Raw genomic sequence first — 24,452 nt, 5'->3', positions numbered from 1 at the left:
CGAATTCTGAACTAATATGAAAAATCTGGAACCCCACTAAATCCAGAACCAATTTTATTTGGGTAGATGTGAACAAAGTAGTCCCATTTATAACCAGGATGTACATCACAGTAGGTTGTTACATTCAGACTTTCACACTTAGAAAATATATATATTATATACAGGAATTTGTAAATAGGTGTAAACATACAATACTTTTAGAGATACCAGTACATTCCAAAACAAAAATACCAGCAAGGCAAACACCTCAAAATGATTCCAGTCAGCCAGCATTCAAAAATCTCTCTTAAATAAAGTAGCTTTTATGCTTGACATTGTGTTAATTATTAATAAAAATGAATTTTCTTTCTCTAGATCAAATTTTGTGGTATCTGGCTATTTTGATACTCAAAAATAGGCACCGATTTCTAAAAGGAAGTTTTCTTCTTACTGATATAATTTAGCCAATATGGCTGGTTTTGCTAGTACAAAATAATCCAGTGCTGGAATAACTCAAGACCATTTAAACTTAATTCAAATCTATAAAGTTAGAATAGATACTGCAAAGCGGGTTAAAATCTAGAAGCCTATTTAACTCACCATAAACAATACCGCAAACAGATCAGCTAAATTTGTATTTCAACGTCTCTCTATTTCTTCTAAATTATACAAAATACCCTCCTTGTCATCTTTACAAAGTAGGTTTTGGCCAGCTACGCCTGCCTAGTCAACATAAAGGCATATTGTGCAAATTATCTCATGCTATCTCATCCATGTAGCACGTCCAAGTCCTGCTACAGGCGGCATACCAGGAGGTGGAATTGGAGGTGGTACAGGTGGCTGCCCACCCGGGGGAACAGTAGGCGGGGGATAACTAGCTGGTGGCATTCCCAGCCCTGGAGGTGGGTGAGGTGGTACTGCATGAGTTGGAGGCAGTCTTGGAGGCGGGAAGTTAGGGTTGTATGTAGGAGGAGGAGGAGGATATCCAGGAGTAGGAGGTGGAATAGTGGGTGGGGGAAATGAAGTAGGGGGTGGAGGCGGAACTGGTGGTGGAGGGTTGGGAGGATAGACATGAGGATGATATGGTAGATGAGTCGGTGGTCCGTAGGCTGGTGGTAAAGCTCCGTATGTTGGTCCTTCTGTTTTCATCATTGACTGAAGACTTTGATAACCCTCCCCCGACATATAAGAATTTGTAGTAGACATCCCTGTAATATAACTGGTGGGGGGTGGGGGTGGGGGACGATGCGGCAGAGGTGGAGGTTGATGTACTGGAGCAGGATGAGCAGGAGGAGGAATCTGGACCTTTGGCATATCTACCGAGTCCACAGTAGTAGATTGCTCTGCCTCTCCCATTGAAACCGCAGTTGTCAAAGGAGGTTTGCGCTCTAGAAAAGAAAATTTCATTTATTTTTTTGAAGGACAGTGGTAATAACAGCTTCTGAACACTTTATATTTTTCTTCCAATTAACATATCATAAGAGGCCTCAATTCTCTAAGTCTCAGAATGTCATATGGTATCCAGTCAGACCTTCTTTTATCACTAGAAAATAACTAAGCTCCCAGTTCAGCTTTTCCCATTCTAAAAGTAAATACATCTTCCATTCTTATTACTGTTTTTTTATAATTTAAATATTCTACAATCAGCATAAATTAGCAGACTGGATGGACAGAATCACAACTAGCAGATTTTAAAAGTCATTGGGCCCAAGGTACAAAAAAAGATCAGTGCTTCAGTCTTTAGACCAGGGCCTCCCTTCCACCTCTTTTATACTCCAGGAGGTAGCCTGGCATTACCCACCGGACTTCACTTGTCTCCTGTGCTGCGAAATACTATTTGAGAATACAGGCCAAAGTCTCAAGTCTTTTAACACTCAGTTCTAAACCCATTTACCAAGAGAAAGGAGAAAATTGGAGAGTAACTAAGAAAGTGCAATAGATTGCTTGGGACATGAAAACTTATCAGCTTTGTTCCACTGATTAGTTTCAGGAAACTCAGTACCTGACAGTCTGGGGAAGTTCATAAAAAGGTACGAATTTTACAGTATGTACTTGGCCATTTCTGGGAAGAACATGCTTTAAACTGTGTTGTCTTTAAAAAAAGTCTTTTTTTTTTTTCTTTTTTCCTCTTAACACAGATATTATAGAGTAAGGAATATGCTGCAATAAGGTGACCGACCTAATGGCAACGTTTCCGTATGGAAAAAAAAGTCTGGGTCATGTTGACACCCATCTTCCTCGTTAACATAAACATCTAAAACATTAGAATTAAAGAATCATAGAATAGTTTGGGTTGGAAGGGACATTAAAGATCATCTAATTCCAACCCCCCTGCCATGGGTAGGGACATCCCACTACATCAGGCCGCCCAACGCCCCATCCAGCCTGGCCTTGAACACCTCCAGGGATGGGGCAGCCACAACTTCCCTGGGCAACCTGTGCCAGTGCCTCACCACTCTCATGGTGAAGAAATTCTTCCTTACGTCTAGTCTAAATCTGTCCCTCTCCAATTTATACCAGTTCCCCCTGGTCCTATCACCACAAGCCTTTATGAATAGCCCCTCTCCAGCTTTCCTGTAGGCCCCCTTCAGGCACTGGAAGGTCACTATAAGATCTCCTATGAGACTTCTCTTCTCCAGGCTTAACAAGCCCCAACTCTCAGCCTGTCCTCATATGGAAGGTGCTCCAGCCCTCCGATCATCTTTGTAGCCCTCCTCTGGACCCGTTCCAACAGCTCCATCTCCTTCTTACGTTGAGGATTCCAGAACTGGACACAGTATTCCAGATGAGGTCTCACAAGAGAGGAATAGAGGGGCAGAATCACTTCCTTTGACCTACTAGCCACACTTCTTTTGAGGCTGCCTAGGATACGGTTGGCCTTCTGGGCTGCGAGCACACTTGCTGGCTCATGTCGAGTTTCTCATTGACCAGCACCCCCAAGTCCTTCTCTGCAGGGCTGCTCTCAAGCACATCATCCCCCATTGTGTACCACCGAGTTGGTCAGACAGGATCTGCCCCTGGTGAAGCCCTGGTGGCTTCCATTAATCATCTTCCTGTTCTCCATGTGTTTTAGCATAGCTTCTATGGCAATAATTTCCCCATTTACTCATTTTCAGAATCATTGTGGATGCAAAACGTGCATTCATTTTTTATCAACTGAAGGAATGACGACTGTGGTATTTAAAAGAACACCTTCATTCTTAATTAGATTCTAACAAATGGAAAAAAATGGTCCCTCTATATTTCTGAGTACTGTTTTCCTCTCTTGTAATTCCTTGCTAGAAGCTGTCATCTTATGGTTACATTACGAACCATGCCCTATAAAATATTTAAGTCATATTTAAGGGTCAGTGGAAGGACAGCTAACACATCAATGCGCTGGAAGCACATTTTTGCAACAGTAGAGTTGATTTTGCAAACATAAGGCATGTGTGCCCTGTCAAAAGTTCTCTGGTAGATGAAAGTCCTCTTCTGAGACCCAGAAAAGAAAGTATCCCTTCTTGTTTAGAAGTTACACTTGCAGAATTTCGATGCTAGAGAAGTAACATGGAGGACTTCTATAGGACAGCTGGAAGCTACTCTAGTAACACAACATAGCATCTGCTGTCCTTTTGAGAACGTAAGTCCCATTTTGCCTGCTAATGACAACTAGATTTAGTCTTCTAGGCCTTTAACAGTCACAGCTTTGTTTTGCCTTTGTCCATCTAGTATAGTCTTGTTTCTATTGTAACTTCTTTTGCATTTGTCTGAAAAACCTTGTGCTGCTAAGATGAAATGCCCTCTAGAGCTTATCTACCTAATGCTTTTACTTGTCAGGCTGATTAACCAAGGTAACAACCCCTGCCCCCTCACCGCTACCACTATCTGAATGAAAAGCAAGACAATTAACAGCAAGAGTAAATGTGTTTTAAGAAAAGAAAAGCGTACCTGGAGGTGGATGTGCAGGAGGCATTGGTGGATGTGAAGTTTCAATTTTAGGAATTTTAGATGGTGGTGGTGGTTCTAAAAAAACATTTGGAAGTTTGTAATTGGCTTGCGCTCAGCAACACTTACCAAATTCCAACTCTGATCTCATACTAATGATTATCATATCATATGTTACACTGTGCAAAAGCAGAGTGGAAATCCTATATACTAGGTATGTTTAATAAAGAAAACTGAAGTCAAGAACTTCATATAAAGAAGCGTCATCAAGTATCACATTCAAGTTTTCCAGAAGAACACATGCCTACAAGTTCAAGCTCTGTATTTTATAACTAGAGACAAATTGTAATAATAACAGTATGTAAGTGAAGATGAGAACATGCACATTTTCCAGCACAAAAGTAACTTGTAAATAGTTAAAACAAGTCTCAGAAGAAGATAAACTATGCTCTGCTGAGGGAATGTGTGTCTAGAAATCAAACTAAATGGCAGCTGCACAGGATAGAGGAGGGAAGAGAGACAGCTCTCTGGAATTTATTTGCAGAGCCAGAGAGGGAGCAGTACCAGTCGTGTTTGGGAAATGTCACAGAATCACATCCTAGCTATCTGAAATACATTGCTCCAAACCACCAAAATGAAGGATAACCCCTAAACATAAAATAACTAAACGTGATTACTGCGGTGAAGCATTTGTTAAGCTAGACTGCAGAGCGATATGAAATGCCTTTTACTGGCAGCCATGCCAGCAACTGATGACAAATGTCACTGATTACCAATAGACTTATTAGTGCAGCTGTCTAATGAAATGGTACCTTCAGTTACTTCAAGGTCCCACAGCCTGCTGAATAACTAAATGATGCATGGAGTTATTAAAAACTACTCAAGTCTCAATTGATAAGATTTCTACTGAACAAACTGTATTAAGGGATTCTTGAGGCAGAGTCATTCTCCATTTTTTCACGTTTTGCAGTTAGGAACACTTTAAAAATAGTTATAATATATATTTAAAGACAGATCATTAGGATCAAAATAGTTTAGAACTGCCAAGCCTGTAAGCAAAGTGCACATAAGCAAATGACTCACTCTGGTTAAAACAGCAAATTAAAAGCAATATGAATAGAATATTAACATTTACCTGATGTCTTTGTTTCTTCTTTTGGAGACACAGCCTGTTAAAAAAAAAAATTAATGGAAATAAGACTATTGCAAAATACAAAGCATTTTAAAATGGTAACAAATGAGCAAAATAGGAGACAACTTACAACCTGCTAAAGAGTTTTAGTACAGGTCTGACTAAACCAGAACCGATTTCCAACTCTGAACCAGATTCCTCCTCCCTTCCCTAAAAGGGGGCAGAGCAACCCTGTTACTTGTTCCCATATTTTTATTGGGAGACTAATGATGTCCTCTCTCTTTAGACAGATGCAACACTGAACAAAATCAAACTGCCCTGGGAATGCCCAGCTTAACTTGTAAAATTAAAAGATTGAAAAAAAGCAGCTATTTTAGATACAGCATTTCCTGCTGTTCTCACTGTTGGGTATTACATCTTGTTTAATTTATCATCCACTGCACATGCGTCATGGTCCAGTACACTGCTTACTGAGCTGAAAGCATGAGACTTGGCCTCTGTTCCCAATTTTGCTTTGACCTCTCATTCAACTTTGCCAAAATCACTTCAGGCCTTCATGCTTTATTTACCAGGACAGGGGGTCAATGAAAGCATTGCTCAGTGTAAAACCTTTCAGAAGCCATCAGATGGAAAGCATTATATACAAGCCAAATGTTATGCTAGAACAAAAAATTACGCATACTGAGCAAAACCCACAAAACCTCCCATCATCCTTCCAATCACGAAGTTTTGGGTTTTTTGTTGTTGTTTTGTTGAGGGATTTTTTAAAGAACTGTAGACAAGGCAGTAAGAAAAGCCTTTCCAGCTTACTTAGTCCAACTGAGATGACTTGTTGATGGTCTTTGAGAGAAGTGAAAACCTAACTGAAATTTTAAGTGCAATAAGCTTAGTTACGAATATATTTAAAATACATAGTAGAAGTCAGAGGGGTACCGTACCTAGCTCCTCTGTCTTTTGAATGAAGTGTTTTTTTTAAAGGACTATTTACCTCTAGTGGCTTCAACTTCACAAACTGTTGCTCAGTTCCCATTACTTGATTTTCCACAGCAAGAACGAACATACATTTCACTTCAACTTGAACAAGTTCTTTTTCTTAAGTCCGACTAACGGCTACTCTCAAGATTTTTGCTGTCCAATGCAAAGGTATCCAAGGCCTGCTTGAGGCTACCTAATTCTTGTATTCCTTTCAATTCATCTCCAGCCATCTTCTGGCTGCCTTCCTGCTTCTGAAGGACAATCTTTATCTACCCACTTCAAATATACATACTTTTCTAAGGGAGTCTCACAGACTCATCTGCTGACGTCATTTTACTTGGGTGGTCCTTTCTCAATTTTCTAGCACTAAATTCATTGCCTGTAAAACTGGATGCAAGCATCAGATCTCCCTGCACTTTCAAACAAAAGCAAGTCTCCACTACTCATTGCAGTATTTCCAAAAAATCTCTCATTCTGAGAAGTCAGTCGATCACTTCAAGTGGCAAGCAACTCACTTATTGTGCATTTGTTAGCATGGAGCTACATTTAGAAAACAATGTCAAAGGTGCACTGTTAGAATGCAATAATCAACGCCAGCCAAGTATGACAGAAAAAACCCCATCAGTTTAAACTGTACTTATGCTAAAGGAAAAAAAAAGAAAATAATTAAGAAACAAATCCTATAAAAATCACTTCTCTAATAATGGCAGCTGCTCTCTAAAGAGAGATGAACCTTTTTTGGTCCTTTTACTGCATTGCAGTTTGTATTGCTCCAGCCATGACACCCCAGCATCAACATTATTTATCAGCATTCTGACTGTTATTTAATGCTTCCATAATAAGGTCAATCCATACCACAATGGAACAGGTTTTTTTACTGCTCTATGTACATTAAAATTGTTTCCACTAACAATTTCTAGTTTAATAGAGCTAAATAGACTATTTACATCTAACAATTCACCAGTATATTTTTAGTGAAGAAAACTGAACACAAGTGCTCTTCATCTCCAGAGAATCAGAGTTAATGTAAATGGAAAACCTGGCCTCCTGGAACAAAATGTATTTATGTTCTGTACAAAGCAAAGAAGAAACCATGCAAAGGCCTATTTATAGAAGGAGGTAAACATTTTTAGTAAGGTTTATGGCACATCTAGCTGAGAAACATTTTAGAAGCACCAAGTAAATCTTTCAAACATTACACATCTTGTTGTCCTAGACTATATTCTGGAAAGAGAATGATTTCAGATCACCACATGGGCTTTTCTCAAATTTACACTGTTTGTGCTGTTCACCCTTAAAACTCCTACTGAGTCACTCTTTGCTTTATATTTGTTCTGGACACCTACAGTGTACCAGGACTTACCTTTTTAACTGTACTATTCACTTCCTTAATTATTAGGTAATAGACCTCAAACTTAATTTCAAAAAAAGGCAAGCTGCTCTGATGGCTTGACTACTTATAAAAAGCTCTCCTGATTCTAGATAATTAACATATTTTATCAGCTTTCTATCCTGAACAATTCTGAAGTTCACTGCAAGAACTGAGATATTTCAGTGTAGAATTTTCCTGCAGTAGTGGGCTATATCTTGCAATTACGAGACCAAGTGTTTATAGAGTTACATTTTTCTCTTTTTGGAAGGCTGCTATCATGAAGATGCTGCACTCTTCCAATTCCATTTCATTCAATCATTTCTTGCTTCTTCCTAGGCTTTTTGGCTTTGTTTGTTTCTTGATTCCCCCCTCAGCATCTGTTCTTTAGTTTGGGCATGCATTAATAAGTCAGAGCACAAGCTGTAAGAAGCTGTACAAAACTTACTTCCTAAATGGAATCATTGCAAAGATTTTACTAATGAAGATACTATTCTTGCTAAGTACACGCAAGAAGATTTGGGTAAGACTTTCAAACACTTCTTTTTTGATGAATTACAAATGAAAAAAACTAACGACCACAGAAAGTGTTAAGTCTGAAAGCTTCATCTGAACTTGATGACCGTGGAAAGGCGCTCACTGTACTCGTGATCTTATCCAACTGCCAATGTACCACCAACGATGAAGTGATACCACAAAGTAAGAATAACGTATGATGATGCATTTGTATGCTGCTACTGTTATTAGATTATTTTGAAAGAAATACTTTCAGCAGTCACCATTCTCTTACATTTGTAACCAAAGAGCCAAACAATGTCCTCATCAGCAATGTGCACATCTTTAGACTCAGGTGTAGTACAAGGTGTGCCAAAACTGTAAAGGCTGTTCTACACTAACACAACTTGCCATATAGTCAACATAAGTCCACCACACAAAATTAATTACCAGGCTCATTCTTAAAGCAAACACGAGTCTGCTGCACACTGCAGTCTTTTTAAATCAAATGGACATCAGATCACCTTGAAAATAGAATGCAAGTTAAAAGTTCAAAGTCAAACTTACTGCTGGTCTTTTAATCGGTCTAGGAGGACTTGACTGAGGAGAGGGCTTTTTAGACTGCTGTGTCTGTGTTTGCTGCTGCTGCTGCTGCTGTTGTGCTGACTGTTGAGACTCTTTTTGCTGCTGAGTTTGTGATTGCTCTGAACCCTGGGATTGCTGGGATTGCTGTACTGTAGGTGCCTGAGGCGCAGATTGAAGAGATGGTGGTTGCTGCAGCTGGTGAGGAGTATGATGAGGCATTTGCTGTTTTCCCTGTGAGTACAGATCCAGGATCTGATGACAGATATCTTAAAAAAAAAAAAAAAATCCATAATATTATACACCCATATTGTACAAATGTACATTCAATACACAATAATCAACTAAGTTTTTTACTGGACATCAACTTCAGAAAAATTCATTGCAAATATTACTCATTGCTATAATGACCACAGATTTGACTTTTTTTAAAGGCAGACTATTTCTCAGTTTATACTTCCATTTGAGTTTCCTCTGCCTATGCTGAACAGTACATAGATGTATACACACACCCTCCAGAAGAACAATAAAGTGTCTCAGAATTAATATACCATGTATCATTATGCTTGGAAATGGAAGTAACATTCAAACAACAGGATAGTAATATAGTAAAAGAGTGAGTCAAGGAAGACTATATGTTAAAATGTGTGTCAATTTAGACCAGTCAAAAAAATTTCAGGAAACTAAGTAAAGGACTAATACTAAATTCTTATTCCAACAAGCTGGGAGCTAAAGGGCCGTCAGGAAACACGTAGAACTAACTGTTTGAAGGGCAGTATTCAAGGAAAAGAAAACCCTTCTAGAAAAGCTAAGCTCTTTCCCTGAGCATTCACTGATGCCATAGCAAAAACTAGAAATATTCCCATTCTAACTCTTTTTGGCAGGGATTCAGCAGAGGATCTATCTGAAACTAAAGCGACTCTGAAAAAAGCAACAATATGAACAGAGAAAGTAACCTTTTAAGAAATCACCAGAACTTCAGGGTATTCACTTAAGAGTTCTAAAACCAACAAAGCCAACTGAACAGCTACACATGCTGTTACGCTTAAAACCTTCTTAGAACCAAATGCCAGATTGTGAGAAGCATCAATTTTTAAAGAAAGTTTCTAAAGAAATTTATGGAACTAGAAGTATGCTTAGCCTGATGTTTGCATCAAGTAAGTTAGTAAAAACTTGAATACAGCCAAATTAGTGGCCACACAACCATAACTTAAGATTCAAGAGAGGTCCTGCTTTATTTTCTGAACTTCCTGAGGTTGTCTCAAGAGCACAAGCAACAAAATACAAACAATAAATACCCACAAGGGCAACAGTATTACAATACCTGTATTGATGAAAGATCCATAATTCATCCTCTACCACAATTCGCACATACTCCCCCTCCCAGAACTCATCCTCCATAATTTGTTCCTCTGTTGCTGTACACCATAAAATGTGATTGCAACCCTAGTACAATTTGGTTAAAGAGGTCATTCATTAATGGGAAAATCACTGGAAATCAGGTTCCATTTAGTTCCAGTGCTTGTCGAGTTGCTTACTTAAAATAGGGAAAAGGGAATAATTAAAAAAAAAACCTGAACAAACCACAACACATCACAACAATTTAGCGGCTAATTAACTGTGACATAAACTAAACAAGTAGTAAAGCTAATATTGACCAGAATACTAATCATAACTAAAGAAGCTTCCAAACTAAGCCAGTCCAGTAAGTTTAATTAAAAACTTGGTTTTAATGTGACCTGAGTTACATACTCTATGCATCATTATTTTGAATAAAACCCATTGAGAATGCAATTTGCATTTACTTATGACATAAATCACATAGTTAAAGGAAATACTCCTCTGTTTGTGGCAAATATCTTTCATACCTTCCAGAACATCAACAGGAACATCTTGGACAAATTGCTCCCACCATCGCCTGTACATCGGTTTTGATGTCCATTCTTGTATTTCAAACTTACACAAACGGCCTGCTAAGTACATAACTGCAACAGCTATGATCTCAGGTTCCCACTGCAGTGACAGTGTAGTGCAGAGACTGGAATATAAAAAACAAAACCGAAAAACACAACCCTGAAGACAATTCTGATTGTCCAAGTACAAATTTTTAATGTATGACAGCTATAACTAACAGCATAAAATCCAACCACACTAACATACCAGACAATTTTAATGGAGAAACCTAGAAACAGCCTTGTTAAAGAGAGTTAAAAAAACTAAACTGTTTTTGTATTACTGCTATCATGAAACAAGGCAATTTTACACAAATAATAAAGAGGACATATGCCTGCAGAAATAAACATCACATGTAAACAAAGTTTGGAGTTTAAAAATAGAAAACCTAACACTCCATGAATGTTGAAGAGAAGAGAAAAGACAGCCTTATGTTCCAAACACAGGCAGCTACATTCCACTCCAGTCTCACCTGCAATGTTAGCTAAATACACTTGCTCCTCAAGGGTGCTGTCACTGCACTACACTGGTCAGGGAATAATGTCCACATTTGGACTTTAGAGTTCCCTAATGTTTTTGAATGAAATGTAAACAAGTGCTGAAAAAAACCCCCACAGAATAGCCAGCATGGCCTTGTAAAACAATTTGTCAGACATGATGCAAGTTTTAATTCAAGCTGTAGAACCTGTAACAGGTTCTCTCTCAAATAGCCTTTGTTAAATGGAATGCTGAAATAACTGAAATTAGTGGTATTATTTATACTAACTGATTAAATTCCTGTCATAATCAAAGTTACTGTTCCCTGATATTAATCATAAATTATAAAATTCTTCTCTTTTTTCTGTTCCTTTTTTTAACATTTTCCTCCACAGGTTTAGTAACACAGGATCCACTTAAAGAATTTTAGATCCAGCTATCCAGCTAGCCAGCTAAGTTTCTGCCAATTCACTGATAAATTCATTATATACTTAAAGGCATCAAAATTGTAGCCTAGACAGTGGTTTCAATCCATTTTCCCTCCAGCGGGCTACACATAACAGAAGGCCAATGGGATACTTAAATACCATCAGAATCAGGCCAGCAGTAAACAGTAAAAGACACAAACCCTAGCTCTTATAACTCCAATTTCTTAATATTACTTTTGTGATGTTTACTTGGAAGGATGTACTGTGGCTGTGCAAGAATAGAACCCCCGATTCTAAAGGCCTGTAGTGCAAATTACAGAATGATTGTCCCAGGATCCTAGAAAACAAGCACATTCCTAATATGGTGCCTATTAAGTAAACACAAGACAGCCTTCTCAAGGTAAGAGAAGTTTTACTTGAAACAATCACTCCAACTTCATTCTAAAGTTTTTCAGAAGTGTATATTTTGATCTACAAAAATTCTTGGATTATTAAACACTGTCTAATTCCAAGTACAGTAGTGGCCAAAGTTTGACAGCTACATAGCAAGACTTTTTTTCCCCTCACAGACTTAACAGTGACAGTCAAGCTGTATTTTTGTTTCACCAGTAAACCGATCACTTGCAAGATTGACAGCAGCTGCAATAGATATCTCTTGACAGCCAAATACACTAAGCAACCTTTTACTCAAGTTAGAGTTTAGGTGATTATCTGCAGAACCTGGACCCAGACTGGGCTACTTCAAATTAGGTACATGAATAAAAATGCACTTCATTTTTAACAACATTCTACTGCCACGGGTATGACTGAAAGCAATGCATTTCACATTTCTGAATATTCAAGCCATTTACACATTTTCTGAAGGGTTTGCTATGGAAATTAAAAATTACATTTAACTCTCCTTGGTGTATTAACTTGCCCATAGAAAACCCCTTAACAAGACTAATGTGTATTGGGCTGGTTGATCTTTTTTTTTTTTTTTCAATACCACACGATACATGAAAAGTGCTTCTACAGACACCGCTGTTTATTGATTTGAGCCTCTTATTGCAAATCCATTATTCAAGAAACTGTAAATTGAGAGCTAAAAGCTATTAGTCAGTAAATGTAACAGCTAGTTAACCACTACCATGATATCATTTTTAAAAAAACAAAGACATCAACAAGGGGCAAGACACCAGCTTCTATCCTGGAATTCTAAATTTTCGTTTGGCCCTCTCAAGCAGTAATTTTTTTTTTAATGCAGCATTAAATCATTACCACAAAACAGCAGAAGTCTTAGTGGTCTAATTCTATACTCATTCTAGATTCCCTAGTAGAGACAGAAATAAGAACTGATGAAGACGATGAAGGAAAGAAAAACAAGCAGAAAACATAAACCAAACACTTGTCAAGGAAATGTCTAAACCCAGAATAAAGTAAGAAAGAGTAAGTATTTCACGTTTTAAAAAGTATCCTGGAAATATCTTACCTGTCATTGACAAATGTCCATGCCATTTGAACCAGTTTTTGAATTTTATTTTTGTCTCCTGAAAAAAAAACAAATAGAAAAGCTGTAAGAAATAAAGTTTTTAGGAAGGGAAACAGTTTGGAATAGAATAATCTTGCACTGTTAAAGTAAATTAAGTTCTGAAAATTAAGTAAACATTACTTGTTCACTCTGTAATATTTTACCTTTGAGTTGTTTGGCATACTTAAGGAGAAACTGGTATGGATGTTCCACTTGCAAATCAAACTTTATTGTTTGTAGTAAGATTCTTTCAAGGACCATCACTTCTTCCTAGAGTATGTAACAAGGTAATCACAACGTTATGCCTTTTTTTACTTGCAAGTATTTTATGCTCATATAAAGCATGACTACAGAGCATCTCCAGGCAAAAGTATTTGTCTCCTTTTGCTTGATTAGGGTTTGTCTTCAAGGAGAACAGAAAACTCCCCAACTATAAACAGACACTTTTTCTTCACATTTTTTTGGGGACAGGAGAGGGAATTTGATGTTTAAAATTCGTCTTCCTTCGTGGAGGAAAGAACTGAACCAAATACAGCATGAAAGCGCCAAATACACAAAATAGCAACAAAAAGAGAAGTTCCGACCATGTTTCTCTCCCGAGTTTCAGATCCCTCTGCTATTTATAACAAGTAAATTTTGACAGAAATATAGTTTTGCTAAATAAAATACTCTAAAGAGGAAAATTCCCAATACTTTGAGATGTATTTCTCTTACTTGACTGAAGACTTGCTACTAACCGCTTCCTAAAATGACATTAAGGCCGTCAGATATGATCTATGTCTTGATGATATTTCTAGCTCTGACTGGAATTACTCAGGTTCGCTTGAATTTGCAAAATAACATCAAAATTTACATGAAGTCAAATGTAAACTTTTTATATGAACAATTATCCCAGTAGGGGCCCGAAGCTACTTGTATTGGCAAGAATTAATTTCATAATTACCTACCATATTACCCAAAAGAGCTTTAAGTGCATGCTGAACATATAACTTGATTTAGAACAACTGAAAATCAGCCAGTGAGCTAATGAATGTACGTCACTTTGATGGATAAAATCAATTTTAACTTGAGTTTTTCACCTTTGGATCATCTCCAAACTGTCCAAACTGTACATCATTTAGCAAGCTACGAGCTGTTTTAATTATATCTTTACATTTCTTAGGTGTTTCTTCAACTTTTCCTGCCAGGAAGAGACAGCAGGCTCCTGTCACCTAAAAAAGAAAGAGCTTTCAAAAAGTTGTCCATGTGTAGCTATGCAACACAGTATAGCATTGTATAAAAGTACTGTCAGTTTCTATTCACCGTTCTGTAGAAGTTCCCCAAGAAAGACTTAAGCATATTCATTTCTAATTTTATTATAGTATTAATTTAAGCTTATACGGTCTTAAATTAAATATACAGAATTAGAGGACTGCCCATTTTATACAACTTTATTTGAAAGTCAGAAACACAAAGTAGAGTTTGTCCTGGTTCAGCACCGTCTATCAAGCACTTTTAAGATGGTATCACACTTTTTAATTCTCTTTTAGTCAATACAGAAATGCCAGAACTATAGTTGTTAATCTTTCTAAAGAAGAGTATGAGCAAGACATAACTGCAATGTCAATATACGTTTCCAAACAAAAATAGAAATGTGTAAACAAGCAAGAACAGTGTATTTTAAGTTGTAATTATTAAACAATAAAATGCTTATTTTTCATCATTCACAGCAGTGGATAGTGGTAGTACCCAACTAAGTTAGCACCATTCCAAATAGTCCACGCTTAGTGGAATCCCTCTATTAAGTCATCAATATTGTAAATACTTACATATCTTGGGAACTGTTTGAAGGAATGAAACATATAAAATCGATGGAAATAAATTATTCCGGTTGCCAGAGTATCATAATGTCTGTGGTGCAGAATAAGGACATTCAAACAGGACATGAAACAAATTTAAAATTAAATATGCACAAAGTAAAAGATACATTCTGCTGTATCAAGTACCTCAAGTAACTGTTTATTCAGCAGCCAGCTAGAAAACACTGCAAATAAAATAGGAGCTTTAGCAAAAAAAGCCACACAACGCCTTAAGGCTGTGTAAATACTACAATTCAGCCCAGATGCAGCTGATAACTAAAGCATTTATTGGAAATGCACAAAGTCCCTATCATGTTTACTGGATTCATGCAAGGTCATCCTCCTGTTAAACCATATCTTCTTCAGAGAAGGCCAAAACCAGCAGCAGGTACAGAAAGGAACAAAATAACATCAGTTCACATTAATACCTTTGTGTGGAGGGAAGTTACTAAGTATTCACATCTTCACATTTTACTTCCAAACGCAAGTAAAATCTGAATGTGCTCCCTCCTCTAAGAAGAGTAAAATTTCATCTTCACTAGCTTTTATTAAATGAAGAACTGAGACAATTAAAACAGGAAGGAAAAAGTTTAAGTGGAAATGTATGAAAGCAGCAGCACAGTGGAGAGAACTTAAAATAGGCACAAATTTATAAATCCAAACCTACACAAAAAAAATACCCCAAAATCAAAAATAAGAGTGAGAAGGCAAAAGTTAGATGCTTCAGAGGCAAAGTATGTAGAAGAATGAATGAAAAATTAAAAATTCAGGAAGTTAAGCAGATTTGTGCGGCAAGAGATCAAGTCTAATAACAGCCAAAAGTTATCCTTAATCGGCAAGTCTGGAATGACCTTACTTTTTCACTGCCAAAGAGGTGGTTCAGTTGAAACCCTGCATACCCAATGAATGGATAAAAATTATGCAGGAACACACTGCATCAAAAGGCAAGTATGTTCAAAAAGATTTCTAATTAATGATTAAGAAACAGCTAACTAAGCACATAATGCCATTTCTCGTACATTTTATTCTGAAAATCCTCATGCATAAAGACATTTCATGTCATCACAAATTTAAAGGATACAGCCCTAAACGTGTTCCCACATCGAATATAAATCTAGCCCCTTCTCTGCGGTATCGCGCCTCAGTAGCTGGATCAAGCCCTTCTAGCTGTGACGGTGTATGTGCCAAGTCTTTCTTATCCCAGTACCAACATGGCTTTGTATGGTCCAGGTTTGCCAAATTTACAGAAGGGCTGGAATTTTCTTTGTTCTCCTTCATTTATTTAAATAGAATTGTTCTTGTTATTTAAGTTTTCAAAAAGGCAGTCTTCAGATAGTCGCTTCGGAACCTTTAAGGAAAAAAAAAAAAAGGGGTTTATTTATAAAGGGAGAGGACCTCCCCACCCATGGTTGAAGATGAGTAAAGAGGAATAGCATTTAACCTCGTTCACTGCAAGGGATGTTTTCCATGCTCAAAGACAAGCAATACTTAACCATGCCTTGGCCTTCCCCATAAATCGCAAATTGAATTCAAAGAAACAGACATAGGTTACTTTGCTATAAGCTGTTTAATAAAGAAATGTTAACAATACACTATCAACAATATCTGCTGCTTTTTAACAGAACAACTTTCACCTACTTTGTCCACAAAATAAGGAAAAACAATTCAATGATGGTAGCAGCAAGATTTGAAAAGCTGGTGATTGGGAATTAACTTGCTATTTATATCTAGGAATTACATCCATTGGGTCAGTCTGAATGATAATTTAAATACCCAGCTGGTCTCCCGAATATCCCTGGATGTAAGATAGCAGCAACCACTCGGCAAAAAGCTTTGTAAAGTGGTCTGTACTAATAACACAACAGTAGTGTTCTTTCACATGCCAAGATTAAGACAACTGACACGGGTCTGTAGGATAAGGTACCATCTAAAATTGTCCCCCAAACGAGGCAGTTTACTATATCCACAGAGCGTGCTGCATTCTAGCATGGACCAGCACTTTGTGTATGTATGTTTACGCTACAAAGCTCTGCAGATAACTTTCTGGTGTTTGAGTTATGACTGATGTGCAGTCATGCCTCAATTTAAAGAGAGAATAAAGACCATCTTGCTGCCTATACTTCATTCAGGCACAAAGCCGCTATTACTATAATTCAATAAACTACATATACAACACACAAATCATTACAGTCACCTGCAAAGGTTTGTGTAACAAACAGTGATTAACATATGATGCAATACATATGCTCTATGCAAAACAAAGACCTAAACTCTAAACTCTCAAAATCAACTATTAATTTTCTAGATGTTTCTCTTCTGAAAATGGAGAAAAGATCACACAAACTGCCAGAACAACTACGCTTGCAATCAAAGTTTCTCTTTTTCACAGTAAAGAAAACTGTGTTTGTTCCATGTAGACTTATGAAGAATCTTCACAACTAACAGCACCAGTGACAGACCAACCGAAACATTGGCACAAGTAAGTAACTACTTAAAACTATTTCCAGAGCTAACAAAATAGCTCACACATTCTCATTACACAAGCCAAGTAAAAGTTATTTCTACAACTGTTATAGATCGTCTTGCTTACAGGTTAGTTGTTTCTTACAAGTTCCTTTAAGCGCTCTTAACAGTTTAAAATCTGCTCGAAGCAGAGACCTGCTGACACATACAGCGCTTCCGAACCGAAAATCAGCAACACGAGCCACCCCGAGCAACCCAGTACAAACCGCAAATGACCGAAAAGCGTAACGAAAGTTTTTCTTCTGCCTTTTTACACAACCCGTTAACACGGAGACGGCTTCAAGAGCTCCATACCGGCTTCCCCCATGCAACCTCACACGAAGCAGCGGCCGAAAGTCCCACCGGCCCCGCACAGCCCCAGACCGGGCGGGGGTTCTGCTGCGGCCCGCCCGCCGCCCTCTCGCTCCCGCCTCGGCGTCGGCCTCGCCGCTCCCTTCCCCGCTCCTCCAGGCCCCGGCTCTCGCCAGCAGGCGGCCCCGAGCAGGCGCAGCACACTCACAGGCCGGGTACGTAAGAGAAAACCCCACCGGGACGCAGAGCCTCTAGCGACAGCGCGGCCCTCGCTCCCTGCGCGCCGCCATCTTGGGAGCCGGGCCGCTCTCTGTGGCGCTACGTCGGCGTCACGCGGGCACGGCGCGCCAGGGCGCTGCGCAGCGGCCAATGAGAAGCGCAGACACCACCGTCGGGCCAATGAGAAGCGGCAGTGCCTAGGCTCCGGCCAATGAGAAGAGGCAGTCCCCGCCCTCGGGCCAATGAGACGAGGCAGTCCCCACTCTCTGGCCAATGAGAAGCGCAGCCCCGCCCTCCGGCCAATCCTCTCCCCTCTAGCAGCCGCTCAGCGGCAGCAGTAGGCGGGTGGTCGTGCGCTCATCCTGCGCAGCGGGCCAATCAGACGCCGAAGGGCGATGACCGCCAGCTGCCGCAGCCAGTGGGGTGCTGAGGGCAGAGTTAACTCTCAGCCAATGGGGGAACGGCCCCCCATGAGGCCGGCCGCGAGGGCGCAGGGGCGGCCGCTGCGGATTGGGCGCGGCGGGCCCGGGGGGGGCGGTGTCTCTGTGCCGGGCCAGTGGCGGCGCGGGGGGGGCCGGGCTGGGCCGCCGCCTCCCACCCGCGGGCAGCGGCGCTCCCGGCAGCCAGGCAGGAGCCGCCGCGGCGCGGGAGGTAAGGCGGGGTCCCTCCGGCCGCCCGGCCCTTCCCCGGCCCCGCGGGAACCGCCGCTCCTCCCTCGACGCCCTCTGGCCTCTTTCCCCGGGCGGCAGGAGCGGGGGCCGCCCCGGGGCCCGGGCGAGGCGGCGGCGTTCGCGTCTTCTCCCTCGTCCCCTCCCTCCCCCGTCGACAGGCCGATCAGAGACCAGAGTAAAACAAATAGCTTGAAACTGCTTTCCCCGTAATGTAATTACTTTTTATTTTTTTTTTTTTTTTTAATCTGTGACTCGTTTCGAATACTCCCAGTTGTTCAGCTTTCCGGGGAGCCTCCCGTGCCTCCTGCTGCTCTGGGGCTCCTCGGAGTGCTCTGGGTTCTTTCCGTTGCCCCTGCAGCCTGCTTTAGGAAAGGGATTTAACCTTTGGAGGAAAAAAAGGTGGGTTTTGAAATAAGAATGAAGCGTTTAAACTGCTCTCTACAGGGGTGTTACTCCTGAAGCAGCCTGGGTGTTGCAGCCTCCCCCGTTACTGCGGCAGCTGCTGAGGCAGAACTTCTCATGAACCCTTCCTCCTCTTCCTTCTCGCCCAGTGACACGTGCTTGGAGTTTCTTTAGGTGATGCTTTGCATTTGTCTTTAATTCTTAGCAACTTCTGAAATTTTGAGTTTAAGTGGCATTTAGGGATTTCACCCAAAGGCAGTGTTTCTCAGTTCTTCCTTTTGGAAGTTGTCCCTCGCAGCTTAGTTCGAGATTAGTCTTCTCTGGATATCTGCTCTTCTGAATGGACTTGTCCTTGGAACCCAGGCTTTCTCATGAGATAAAGTTGAAAACAAATTGCCTTTTTTCTTTCTAAGAACGTGTAGCATAAGCCCCTGTCTCTTAGGTGATAGCTTTGTTCTATGAATATGGCTGCTAATATTAACTTAATGTCTATGTTTTCTGCTTTCAGTTGTTCTATGCATGTAACTATAAAGTGAAGCATAGTATTTTGTAGGTGAGTAAATAGCTGTAGGATTCTGCATGTCCAGCATCTTGCTCCTGGTATAAAATAGTAAGCCAGCGTACAAGTTGTTGGAGTGAATGGCTCGATGGGCACAAAGGTGGCGGGGGTGTTTCCAGATATTTCTTCTCAGTTAAGTAACTTAATATGGTAGAGGTTCAAGCATACTAGCTTGTGCAGTAATAGAGCTTTCAGTTATGTTTAGCAAACTGGATTGATGTATATGTTGAAGAACAGTTGAAGATATTTCTGTGGCATGATGTGTCTCAGGGGAAGAAATGCCGTAAACCCTGAAATCATTTGTAAACTGCATGTTACTGTTCTCAGTTAGAGATGGCCTCATCTGTGTGTGCACTTAAGTCAGAACTGAGTCTTGAAATGAACTTCTAATTTCAGTATTGTACATAACTTTAAAAGTAACATAATGTCTCTCCATGTGGAAAGGTGTGCATCATGATATGTTTACTCTAATAAATACAATGAATTTAAATATATCTACTGTATCTGAAGTGTTGCATACTTTATGATAGTGGTGCTGATTATACAGTTAAACTGATATATTGGTTAATTTTCAGCAAACTAGTGTTTTAGTGGTTGGTATTTCAAAGAATGAGGGAATTTGAGGGTGTTGGAGATCTTGGGGGATTTGTATCTTTACTACCAGAATGTCATAGTGTTGAGTGCTTGTTAAAGGGTGTATCATGATGCCCATGATTTAAGCATCAAGGGGGATATTGGTGTGACTTACTTCACTCTCAGTTATGAGTTATGTTTTATAAAGTGACGTTAATATTTTCTATAGGAAGAATGTATTTAGAAATGTGCATTGGGCTTTCTCTCATTCTGCTGAAGAGGAATTTTTGGGCAAAAGTCTGTGGGAGTCTTCAGGAGGAGGTAAAAAATCAAGCAAAGAAATGAAATGACAGAAGTAGGTTGCAAAGTGGTAGAGTTTAACAGTCCGTTTATTCTTTCTTTTCTGTAAAGAATAAACGTTGTTTCTTTTCTGGCCAAATATTTGTCTGAGCTGGTTCAAAAGAAAGCAAGGGGTTTATTAATCATTAAGAAAGATTTGTTTCCTGTGAGGCAACTAGTAAGCTATCTTCCCTAGAAGATCAGATGGTAAGAAGCACTCCTCCTGCCTAAGAAGGCTTTAATAGAAGGTGAAGGTATGTGGGGACAGTTCTGTAGTTATTAATATAATAGTTCAGCATTAGCAAGCTGATAAAAGTGATGAAATAAATACTTTTCTTTAGGATGTTTTCTTGGATGTAGCTATTTTTATTTGCCCTTTATAATTTTGTGCTACCTTCAAATTAATAATTTCTTACTGGAAGTTTATATTTAATTTATGAGGCGGTGTTGTATTTAATATCTAACTAGTTTCAACTGTAGGAGAAGGGTGGAGGGGAGTAGAATAAATGCCAAACTGACATACTTTTTTTTTTTTCCATTAGATCTAGGAGTATCTTGAGCACCCCAAGTCAGAATATTGTCAAGATGTGTTGTCTTTGATTCTGTTTATAAGACTAAATATCTTTGGAAGTTGTTTCCCAACAATTAGCTGAGTTTGTTGGAGTTGTTTTTTGTAAGTGCATCAAATAAGCATTTCACTGACTTTAGTAACTTCTCTTGATGTTATTCTGCAGTGGCTTCTTCTCGGTATCAGTAATAGTTATGTACCATCATTCTTTCCTCAAACTAAAACCAGAATGGGATTATTGAAGTTTGTTCTCTGCAGGGTAGATATGTGCCATGTATACAGCAGTGCTTCAATCTTCCCTGTTGTCCAGATGCTTTAGACTTATGCTAATGTTGGCAAAACCTGTGATGGCACAGCTTTTTATAGCAAACAGTGGATTATTAATTTAATTCTGACCATCTTTTTGCCAGCTAACTTATTAGAGACAGTTCAGTGTCCTAGGCCTTGTTTAGATTATTAAAAATGTTTTAACCAAGACTACTAAGTGCTAAATATGAGAAAGGACCTCTCAAATGTAAATAAAGTACACTAGGAGTTCTTCATCATACCATAAAAATGCCTTGTAAGTGTTGTCTGGCTTTAGTCTTGTTCATTTGGAGCTAGACTTTGAAAAGGCTTGTGTTGTAGTAATTAAAAGGCAAGTTCAGTGCCCAAGAGTATTTTAACACTGCTGTGCGTTCTTACTCTTGCCCTTCTTCTGCTATAACCTTCTTTGCTCCTTTTTTTCCATTTTTAGCTTATCTGCCCTATATTGGCTCTTGTCTGAATCTCTTCCACTGAATGATTATTCCAGTTGCACCATATATCTCTGTCCTTTACCACTTCCCATCCTGTTCAGTATGTCTGCTAATGCTTTTTCTTTCTGTTTAGTAAGGTAGAACTGGCACTGAGGTCTTGCATTTCAGTTTTGGGATCTGTTACCAGGCTAGGGTGGTGGACCTGTCATCTGCGGGAGGATTCCACCTATCTTTCTAGCCTGGGCTGAAGCATGCCAAGAGGTGAATGACTGTGCTTCAAAGTAGTTGACTCCAGTGAGTACATGCGAACAGGTATTTACATGCTCTGAAACTGGCCACATGTAAGTAATACATAAGTCAGACAAAAGCAAAACGCATGTTTTTGAGAGTGTAGCTGCTAGTATCCTATTAAGAATCCAAACAATGTAACTTGTAATTTGAGATTTCTTTTACTTTTTGGAAGGATTTTTCTGAGCCCAGACTTAAAAGCTGTTAAATATTAAGGGTGTGACAGATAAGTATCTGCTTCCTGTTTTGTTTTATTCTTGGCTGTATTCCCAATATCTCTGAAGGAGTTGGCTGACCTGTCCTTGAAGTGCCTCAGCAAGCTTGAACCACCACCATATTTTGCAGCCAGTGTAGACCAAAATTATATCTGCAGCTAAAGCTGGACTAAACTATATCAGTTCTAATAAGCTACTTTTCAGTTGTTTCTATTAAGAATGTGAGCAGACTACCCTGGAAGGAGGAGAATCCATCTCTGGGGCTCTTGTGTTAGCTGTCTGATTCTAGCCCTTTGCATATGGATCAACTTCTAGGTTTTACTTTTATATATATTTGTGTATATTTTTAGGATATGATATACAGTGATGGAATTATGTAACTATCAATAAAACTAAGTCTCTTACATTGCAAATGCTGCCTCTATTTCTTAGCGAATAATTAATAGAAATAGCAGAATCTTTCTTTGTCTTTAATGCTTTATAGCACTAGCGTCCAAAGTTTTCACATAGTGTTGTTTTAGTGGAGTGGAAAAATTATGTCATGTGGGTTTCTACTTCTGTGGAACCTGCATTAATGGTCCAGTACTTCCCATATGCTGGGTCTTGCTGAGCGTGCCCATACTGATGATAATTTAAGGTGATGAGTTACTTTGCAGGGAGGGGGTGGTGGCCATCAGGCTTGAGGTGCAGGCTGTTTACTGTCCTTCCAGGCTTTCTCGGAGGGTTGGATTAGTTGTCTTTGTGGCCACTCTTGGAGGCATTTGTTTATCCTTACTCGATGACAAGGTCTACAGATGTAGCCATGTAGTAATTTCAAATACTGAGAGAAGGAGCTTTCAGGTTTAAGAACTTTTGTATTGAAATGTTTCTGACAAGGACTTCCGAAAGTTCCAGTTTTGCAGACTTACATCTAGGTAATTCCAGTGAATGGTGTCCAAGCCTCTGCAATTATACAATTTGCGAATCTGTATGCATACCATGTGTCATTGTCCAGGTCATCAGTGAAGATGGTAAAACCATGTTGGTCCCCGTATTAATCCCTGGGGTACACAACTGTGACTTGCCTCTAGCTGGACTTTGTACTGTTCGTCACAACCTTTTGAACGCAGCAGTGCAGCCAGTTTTCTGTCCACCTTACTGTCCTCTTATGTAGTTGTAATTTGATCAGCTTGTCTATGGGAATGTGATAGTGTAGGATGGGCAGTGTCAAAGCCTTACTAATGTGGAGAAGGAACAGCATCTGCTGGTCTCCCATTAAGGTTACAAGGTTGGTCAGGCAGGACTTCCGCTTTGTAAATCTATGCAGACTATTCCCAAACCTTGCCCTTTGTATGTTTGTTAGTGACTTCCAAGTTTTACTTACTTCAACAGCTTCCCTCCGCTCAGTACTAGTGAGGCCACAGCTGGAGTAGTGTGTCCAGTTCTGAGCTCCCCAGTATGAGAGACAGAATTAGTTGGAGGGAGTCTGGTGGAGAAGCTAGTAAGGTGATTAAGGGGTTTTCCTCGTATGAAGAAAGCCTGAGACAGCTGGGACTGCTCAGCCTGGAGAAAAGAAGGCTCATCGGGATCTTCTCAATGTTAATAATTACCTGAATTGGTGGTGCAAAGAAGGCAGAACCAGGCTTTTTTTCAGTGGCTCCCAGTGAAAAGACAAGAAGCATCGGACACAAACTGAAACATAGGATATTCACTTACAACATCAGGAAACGCTTTACTGTGAAAATGTCTGACCACTGGCTGGTGACTGAGTCTTCATTCTTTGAGCTATTCAAAAGCTATCTGGACATGGTCCTGGGCAACTTGGTTCTGGGTGGTCCTGCCCGAGCAGGAGCTCGGTTGGAGGTTGGACAAGTTGACCTCCAATATTCCCTTCTAATATGAAATTCTGTAAGAATTTTTTTTTTTTTTGGTAATTTGTTTAAATGTTTCTTCTTTCACTGAGGATAAGTCTTCCTTACACCAGGTCCCAGGGCCTGGGATTCCTGAAGGCAGGTCTTCTCAGTGAAGTACTTTAGAATACCGAAATCTTCTTTTCTGTGGTGTTTGTCACCAGGTTCCTTGCCCCATTCAGCATCAGGCTTGTATCTTGACTAGTCTTATCTTCCTTAGCTGCTGATGCACCTGTAGAAGCCATTCTTACTGTCTCGTACTTCCTGTCCCTTGTCCGATTTAACTCCAAGTGGGCTTTGGCTTTCCTGACCCTGTTTCTGCATGCTTCCACCTCTTCTGTTTCTTTGAGTTTTGTCAGGAGCATCTTGTTCATTCGTGCAAGCCTTCTGCCACCTGTACTTAACATCCTGCACATAAGGATGGACCATTCCTGAACTTGGAGGAAGTGATTACTGAGAGTCTCACCTCTTTATAAATCTTAAAAATGATCGAGTGGTAGAGGAATGGCTTTTTTT

General features: G+C 39.7%; 2 protein-coding genes across 6 annotated transcripts in view; one reads left to right on the top strand and one right to left on the bottom strand.

The window, feature by feature from the left end:
* Window positions 1–17: 17 nt before the first annotated feature.
* CCNK (cyclin K) lies at window positions 18–17,811 on the bottom strand. 2 transcript variants are annotated; one of them, XM_009559164.2, is made up of 11 exons: window positions 17,685–17,811; window positions 15,744–16,010; window positions 14,633–14,714; window positions 13,904–14,035; window positions 12,989–13,094; window positions 12,786–12,843; window positions 10,325–10,494; window positions 8,442–8,725; window positions 5,039–5,072; window positions 3,907–3,981; window positions 18–1,367 (listed from the first exon to the last, which is right to left on the bottom strand). In XM_009559164.2, exons 2-11 carry the CDS (start codon window positions 15,938–15,940, stop codon window positions 742–744), a joined length of 1,764 nt encoding a protein of 587 aa, XP_009557459.2. In that variant the 5' UTR covers window positions 15,941–16,010; window positions 17,685–17,811; the 3' UTR covers window positions 18–741. The 2 variants fall into 2 exon arrangements, with proteins under 2 accessions (XP_009557459.2, XP_053923045.1); XM_054067070.1 differs by lacking the exon at window positions 17,685–17,811 and adding an exon at window positions 17,480–17,642.
* A 430-nt stretch (window positions 17,812–18,241) lies between these two features.
* The window catches only part of SETD3 (SET domain containing 3, actin histidine methyltransferase), a 62,639-nt gene continuing 56,428 nt past the window's right edge, over window positions 18,242–24,452 (top strand). For 2 of the 4 annotated variants that reach the window (XM_054067402.1, XM_054067399.1), the window contains exons 1-2: window positions 18,247–18,346; window positions 18,638–18,765. The gene's annotated coding sequence lies outside the window, so the exon portion shown is untranslated. Of the gene's footprint in view, window positions 18,347–18,395; window positions 18,578–18,637; window positions 18,766–24,452 lie in introns of those variants that run through there. The other 2 variants (XM_054067400.1, XM_054067401.1) reach the window with 2 other exon arrangements.

The sequence above is a fragment of the Cuculus canorus genome, chromosome 5, assembly GCF_017976375.1.
Source record: "Cuculus canorus isolate bCucCan1 chromosome 5, bCucCan1.pri, whole genome shotgun sequence".
Taxonomy (NCBI): Eukaryota; Metazoa; Chordata; class Aves; order Cuculiformes; family Cuculidae; genus Cuculus; species Cuculus canorus.
Note: the sequence above shows the minus strand (reverse complement) of the source record. Positions and strands in the feature narration are given on the sequence as shown.